General features: G+C 49.4%; 1 protein-coding gene across 5 annotated transcripts in view; it reads left to right on the top strand.

Annotated features, from left to right (window-relative positions):
- Positions 1-7,654, top strand: part of CAMKK2 (calcium/calmodulin-dependent protein kinase kinase 2, beta) — an 81,396-nt gene that overhangs the window by 42,233 nt on the left and 31,509 nt on the right. For all 5 annotated transcript variants that reach the window (XM_011964441.1, XM_011964439.1, XM_011964440.1 and 2 more), the window contains exons 2-5: positions 789-1,318; positions 4,406-4,453; positions 5,785-5,838; positions 6,602-6,653. In XM_011964441.1, coding sequence (XP_011819831.1) covers positions 848-1,318; positions 4,406-4,453; positions 5,785-5,838; positions 6,602-6,653 — 625 coding nt within the window. In that variant the 5' untranslated portion in view covers positions 789-847. The remainder of the gene's footprint in view (positions 1-788; positions 1,319-4,405; positions 4,454-5,784; positions 5,839-6,601; positions 6,654-7,654) is intronic.

Below are 7,654 nucleotides of genomic sequence, written 5' to 3'. Positions count from 1 at the left end.
CCCAGCTAATTTTTGTATTTTTAGTAGAGACGAAGTTTCACCATGTTGGCCAGGCTGGTCTGGAATTCCTGGACTCAAGAGATCTGCCTGCCTCAGCCTCCCAAAGTGCTGGGATTATAGGTATGAGCCACTGCATCCAGCCCTGACCTGCATTTTTCATGCCCAGCATTTAAAAATATTTGAAATAATTGCTAATGTGAAAAAGTCAGGCAACCTTATTAACCTCCTTAGGGCTTCTCTTGGGAAAAAACAAAAGGAAAACCAGCAATAGTAGGCCCAAATTCCTGCTGAGCAACAATTGGCTGGAAGCAGCTATCAGTTCTGTAGGGGACGCGTGTGCTATATTTGGGAGTTTTCTTATACTTGTTCCTATAGGAATTGAGTTAGGAATTGTTGTCATGGTGTATGAGAAGTAGTTCCGGCTACCTGGGAGGCTGAGATGGGAGGATCACTTGAGCCTAGCAGTTCAAGGGTGCAGTGAGCTATGAGTATGCCACTGTAGTTCAGCCTGGAGAGAGAGAGAGAGAGGGGAGAGAGAGAGAGAGAGAGAGAGAGAGAGAGACCTTGTCTCAAAAAAAAAAATAAAGAAAAATTAAAAAATATAAGAAGATGCAGACTGTGCTTTTCTGTATAGACTCAGAGATCAGATCACACCATGTTTTGCAAGATTTTTTTAGGATGTCAACTGGAGGCAGGAATTAGACAGCAGCCCGGGCCAGGAGGAGAGGGGCTCCTTTCCTGTCCCTGCCCCTAGGAGCTGGGCCGGCTGACCCTTTCTCTCTCTGCAGGTGGCTCCGCTGCCGGATGGGAGTGTCCCAGTGTGCTGGATGAAGCTGGCGCATGCACCATGTCATCATGTGTCTCTAGTCAGCCCAGCAGCAACCGGGCCGCCCCCCAGGATGAGCTGCGGGGCAGGGGCAGCAGCAGCAGCCAAAGCCAGAAACCCTGTGAGGCCCTGCGGGGCCTGTCATCCTTGAGCATTCACCTGGGCATGGAGTCCTTCATTGTGGTCACCGAGTGTGAGCCGGGCTGTGCTGTGGACCTTGGCTTGGCCCGGGACCGGCCCCTGGAGGCCGATGGCCAAGAGGTCCCCCTCGACACCTCTGGGTCCCAGGCCCGACCCCACCTCTCCGGTCGCAAGCTTTCTCTGCAAGAGCGGTCCCAGGGTGGACTGGCAGCCGGCGGCAGCCTGGACATGAACGGACGCTGCATCTGCCCGTCCCTGCCCTACTCGCCCGTCGGCTCCCCTCAGTCCTCGCCTCGGCTGCCCCGGCGGCCGACAGTGGAGTCTCACCATGTCTCCATCACGGGTATGCAGGTGCGTGAGCCGGTGGTGAGCCAGGTCCTAGGGGTCCCCGGTGCCCTTCCCTGCCCCCAGCAGGGTCTCTGTGGAAGGTTGGGCTCCCCCAGAAGGATTTGAGTGCCACAGTTGACCTAGGACTTGACTCCAGGGAACCTGGGGGGTGGCTGGGGCCAAAAAGGGGCCCTAGGGGGGTCGTGAATCAGCATGGGGAAGGGAAGGCGGTCAGCAAAGGGTAGGTTATGGAGCCGGTTACCAGTGTGGAGTGTAGGCCCCTGGGGCTTGTTCCTTCCGGGGGGCCCTGGGAAACAGCACAGAACAGCAGCCTCAGGGTCATCCCGCCAGGGGTGAGGGAGCTGGGGTGTTTATACTCATGGGTGAGGGCTGCTGGGGCGGGTGTGTGTGACCCGCTGGGGGTGTGGACAGAGCAGCTGCAGGGCCAGAGGGAGCCTCCAGCAGAGACTGAGGTGTGGGCGAAGGTGTGATGGAATGAGGTCGGTCACTGAGAGCCTGGCGACAACCCGCCTGGCCGAGCATGCGTTGGCACTAGGCACTGGGTTCAGCATTTCCTGTGCATTTCTCACAAGACCCTTACCGTAAACCCTGGGGGGGTAGATTAGAACTCAGATCCCCACCAGGGTTCACAGGGCCCTGTGTGGTCTGACCCTTTCCCACCCCTCCTTGCCATCTGCTGCCAGCTCCCTAAGCTCCCTCTGTTCCTGCCTTCGCATTCCTCGGAATCCAAGTTCTTGCCCGCCTGGGGTCTTTATTCTCGCTGTTCCTTCTGATTGGAACCACCTCCCCCACCACCCCATGCCAACTTTGTAAGGCCTATTCCATCTAATGTCCAAGTCTCAACTCCAGTATCACCTCCTCCAAAAGGCTCCCTGGGCTACCTTCCCTAAAGCATCCTCCAGCCTCTCTCTGCCCCATGGCCCTATTTGCTTTCCTTTATAACATTCATCAGCATCTGATTATCTGTGTGTTGGTTTAGTTGTTTATTGCCTGTCTCCACCCAGCCAGAACGTAAGCTCCATAGGATCATTTCATCCACCCCCACACCCCATCCCATCCCCAGAGCCTAGCAGGGTACCTGGCGCATTGTAGGAGCGCAAAAATATTTGTTGAAGGAATGAATGAATTTAATCGGAAGAAGGCCCAACATCAGAATGCCTTTCTTTGTTGTTGTTGAGATGGAAGGTTGCTCTGTCACCCAGGCTTGTGTGCAGTTGCACGATTTTGGCTCACTGCAACTTCCGCCTTCCGGGTTCAAGCTATTCTCCTGCCTCAGTCTTACGAGTAGCTGGGACTACAGATGTGCACCACCACGCCTGGTTAATTTTTGTATTTTTTTTTTTTAAGTAGAGATGGGGTTTTGCCATATTGGCCAGGCTGGTCTTGAACTCCTGACCTCAAGTGATCCACCTGCCTCGGCCTCCCAAAGTGCTGGGATTACAGAAATGAGCCACTGTGCCCGGCCAAAGGGGCTGATTTTGAAGGGGCTATAGGGACTACATTTTGAAGGCCAGGAAAAACTTTCATAATTGGAGATGGGGCCCTGGAGAGTTGAGAGGAGGGAGAATTCACAGCATGAACCAGAGACAGAACCGGGACCCATGAGCAACGGTTCCTTTTTAGCTTAGCTTCTTTCACGGCATCATGATTTTGAGATTTGTCCATATTGTGGCTTATATCCGTAGTTCCTTTTTACTGCTGAATAATTTCAATTGTATGGACGTACCACAGTTTGCTTATTCATTTACCTGAAGGACATTTGGATTGCTTCCAATTTTTTATTATTACAACTAAAGCTGTTATTAATATTTATATGCAAGTTTTTGTAAACACATTTTCACTTCCATAGGGTAGAATGGCCTGTGGTATGGTAGATGTTTGTTAAGAAACTGCCAAGGCCTGGTGCAATGGCTTATGTCTGTAATCCCAGCTACTTGGGAGACTGAGGTGGGAGGATCACTTGAGACCAGGAGTTTGAGACCTGCCTGGGCAACATAGCAAGACCCATCTCTACAAAAAACAAAACAGGCTAGGCGCAATAGCTCATGCCTGTAATCCCAGCACTTTGGGAGGCCAAGGCAGGAGGATCACCTGAGGTCAGGAGTTAGAGACCAGCCTGGCCAACATGGAGAAATCCCGTCTCTACTAAAAATACAAAAAAATCAGCTGGGCGTGGCGGTGGGTGCCTGTAATCCCAGCTACTTGGGAAGCTGAGGCAGGAGAATTGCTTGAACCTGGGAGGTGGAGGTTGCAGTGAGCCGAGATGGCACCACTGCACTCTAACCTGGGCAACAAGAGCAAAACTCCGTCTCAAAAAAAAAAAAGAGCCAAAGTTTTAATTTTGGTGAAGTTCAATTTATCATTTGTTTCTTTTGTCTGTACCTTTTTCGTATTATCTAAGAAACCCTTGTCTACCCCAAGCTTGCACAGACTTGCTCTTCTTGTATCACTTTATGTTTTTACAGGACAATGTAGCCAAGGATTACTTGTTTGATTTAAGATTTACTTTTTAAAACTGGGAACAACCTTCTTAAAAAAATGGGTTTTACCAGAGTCCAGAGTGTGTGCTTACATTTTGACAAAGTACAACAAGCAAAGTCAGTGCTGTTAGAAGTCAGGAGAGTGGCCACCTGGGGAAGGGCAGTGGTGGGAGTGGCTTCTGGGAGCTGGGGATGTTCTCTTTCTTGATTTGGGTTCTGGTTACCTGTGTGTGTTTAATTTGGAGAAATGTATCTAGTTGCAAACTTTTTTTTTTTTTTTTGAGATACAGTTTTACTCTGTTGCCCAGGCTAAAGTGCAATGGTGCAATCTCTGCTCACTGCAACCTCTGCCTCCCTGGCTCAAGCAATTCTCGTGCCTCAGCCTCCTGAGTAGCTGGGATTACAGGTGCCCACCACCATGGCTGGCTAATTTTTATATTATTAATAGAGACGGGATTTCACCATGTTGGCCAGGCTGGTCTGGAACTCCTGAACTCAAGTGATCCTCCCGCTTTGGCCCCTCAAAGGGCTTACAGGCGTGAGGCACCACGCCTGGCCTCTAGTTGCAAACTTAAAATTCATTTTCCACGCGTCTCTGCTTACTCTCTAGGACTGTGTGCAGCTGAATCAGTATACCCTGAAGGATGAAATTGGAAAGGTAAATATCCCCGGAGCCAGGCTGGCTTTCTGCATTCACTGGGGGTGTTCAGATACTGTAGAGGGAAGGGGGTAAAGCTGGGAGCAGGAGAGGAGTCTTTGAAGGCGAGGTTGGTGGAAAGGGTTTTGTCATTAATGATCTAGGTTTTTGGTTTAGTTTTGTTTTCTTGTATCTTAAAATTAAACATGTTTCTGCAGAAGCTCAGAAAGCTTCCAAAGAAATTCCATATCACCTTGGTGATAGTTACATCCCCATTACATTTGGGGTTTTGTTTCACCCCGAGGTACTCTGATATCTAGTTTTGCTTTTGTTTTAGCCAATGGCGGGGGGAGGTATCATTACCATGGTCAAACATCTGAACACCAATAGAAAACAAGTAAGTAATATAAAGGAGTAAGGCATGCCAGCTGTAAGGTAGTAGGGAGTGGTAAGGACTGTGGCAAACCATCAACATATGGAAATGAGGGCTACATATAGCTAGATCTTTCCATTTTTTCAAAAGAAACTAGGAATCTTGATTTTTTTTTTTTTTTTTTTTTTTTGAGACAGGATCTTGCTCTGTCAGCCTGGAGTGCAGTGCTGCAATCTCGGCTCACTGCAACCTCTGCCTCCTGGGCTTAAGTGATTCTCCTGCCTCAGCCTCCCAAGTAGTTGGGACTACAGGTGTGCACCACCACACCTGGCTAATTTTTGTAATTTTTGTAGAGATGGGGTTTCACTATGTTGCCCAGGCTGTTCTCAAACCTGACCCCAAGTGATCTGCCCACCTTGGCCTCCCAAAGTGCTGGGATTACAGGTGTAAGCCACTGTGCCTGGCAAGGAATATAGATTTTTATATCAGACTGTTTTACTCTTTTTTTTTTTCAGACTGAGTTTCACTGTGTCGCCCAGGCTGGAGTGCTGTGCTGCAATCTCAGCTCACTGCAGCCTCTGCTTTCCAGGTTTAAGTGATTCTCATGCCTCAGCCTCCCAAGTAGCTGGGATTACAGGTGCCTGCTACCATGCCCTGGCTAATTTTTGTATTTTAGTAGAGATGGGGTTTTGCCATGTTGGCCAGGCTGGTCTCGAACTCCTGACCTCAAGTGATCCGCCTGCCTCGGCCTCCCAAAGTATTGGGATTACAGGTGTGAGCCACCGTGCCCAGTCCAGATCTTTCCATTTTTAAATCTTGACAACTAATCCAAACTTTGTAAAAACCTAGGCTCCAACAAAATACAGTTGCGGGACAGATTTGACCAATGGGCTGCCGGTTTGCAACGTCTGTATTAGGGTTCTCATTTTGCAGATCTTAACTTCTGGATAGTATGTCATGGGCATCTCCCTTTATCCAGGGCTCATATGGTGTCGTCAAGTTGGCCTACAATGAAAATGACAATACCTACTATGTGAGTATCCGCATTCTCCTCCCTGCCCCCCTCTTTATCCACAGAAGAGTCTCCTTTCCAGCACTCAGCTTCCTGGAAAGTTTTCATAGCTGTTGTCCCATTTTATTCTTAGGTCATGTTTATTTTGTGCCTCAGGAAGGAAGTGGTATGCCCATTTTACAGATGGGAAAACAGGGAGGTGAGGGGATTGGCCCAGAAAGAGTTACCCATTCAGCAAAAGCCTTTTATGCCCTTCCTCTGAGCTGTCATCTCTGCATCCTCCATGGTACTGAGAACAAGGCAGCAGTGAGACAGATACCTGCATGGGTGGCTTTGGAGTCAGTCCAGCGTAGGTTCAAACCTGACTCTATCGTGTGCCAACCATGTGACCTTGACAAGTGATATTTCCCCATGTGTAAAACAGCTGAGCCTCAGTTTCCCCATGTGTAAAACAACCAGTCCTGCCCCTCCTTTGCCCATCGCTCCAGCTCGCTTGTGTTTTGATTCGATGGCAGCAAGTCCCGAGGCTCGTGGTTTCCCAGCTGAGAGAGGTGACCGTGAACCTCAGGAACAGCTCAGAGCTGGAGGCACCCCAGGAGTCTAGCCTCCCTACAACCCGTGGCTGCTTGACCCCCTCTGATAATGAGGGGCTCACTGTGTTGTCCTGAACCTGCCAGGGGGCCAGGAGCTTGGGCCGGCCTTGGAGTAGACGAACCCCCACTTTGCCCTCCTTCCCCTTCTCCTCCCTGCTTTAACCCGGACCTGGGGCCTTTTTTTCCTGCAGGCAATGAAGGTGCTGTCCAAAAAGAAGCTGATCCGGCAGGCCGGCTTTCCACGTGAGTTTGGCGGGCCTTTGTTCTTAGGTACAGGGGCTGAGGCAAGACAGGGCGGAGCCCCCTGAATGGGAACCATTGCACTGGGCATGGTGGCGCGTGCCTGTAGTTCCAGCTACTTGGGGGGCTGAGGCACAAGAATTGCTTGAACCTGGGAGGAGGAGTTTGCAGTGAGCCAGGATTGCGCCACTGCACTCCAGCCTGGGCGACACAGCAAGACTCTGTCTCAAAAAATAATAAAATAAAAATATTTATTAAAGTGATATAGGTATCAAGTCAAAAGATCCAATAGAGGAAAACACTCTGGCAATTCCTCAGAAAGTTAAACATGGGATTACCATATGACTCAGTAATTTCACGCCCACTTATATATACCCAAGAGGATGGAACATCCATGTTCACACAGGAGCTTGTATGTGAATGTTCATAGCAGGTTTAGTCAAATAACTAAGAAGTGGAAACAGCACACACGGCCTCAGAGAAGGAAGAGAGTATATATGCATCCAATGGAATATTATTCAGCCCTTAAAAGTAATGAAGTACCAGTTCATGCCCCAACACAGAGGGGTCTTAAAGACATTACACTAAGTGAAAGAAGCCTAATGCAAAAGGTCACAAATTATGTGATTCTATTTATGTGAAATACCCAGAATAGGCCAATCCATAGGAGCAAAAGTAGATTTGTGATTGCTAGGGGCTCTGGGAAACGGGGAACGAGGGGTGAATGCTGATAGATATCAGATATATATAGAGATATTTACAGAGGCATTGAAATATTCTGCAGTTGGCCAGGCACGGTGGCTCACGCCTGTAATCCTAGCACCCTGGGAGGCCGAGGCGGGTGGATCACTTGAGGTCAGGAATTCAAGACCAACCTGGCCCAACATGGTGAAGCCCTGTCTGTACTAAAAATACAAAAACTAGCCAAGTGTAGTGGTGTGTGCCTGTAATCCCAGCTACTCGGGAGGCTGAGGCAGGAGAATTGCATGAACCCAGGAGGAGGA

This window comes from Mandrillus leucophaeus, unplaced genomic scaffold, assembly GCF_000951045.1.
Source record: "Mandrillus leucophaeus isolate KB7577 unplaced genomic scaffold, Mleu.le_1.0 Scaffold7, whole genome shotgun sequence".
NCBI lineage: Eukaryota > Metazoa > Chordata > Mammalia > Primates > Cercopithecidae > Mandrillus > Mandrillus leucophaeus.
This window is presented reverse-complemented; position numbering and strand designations above follow the sequence as displayed.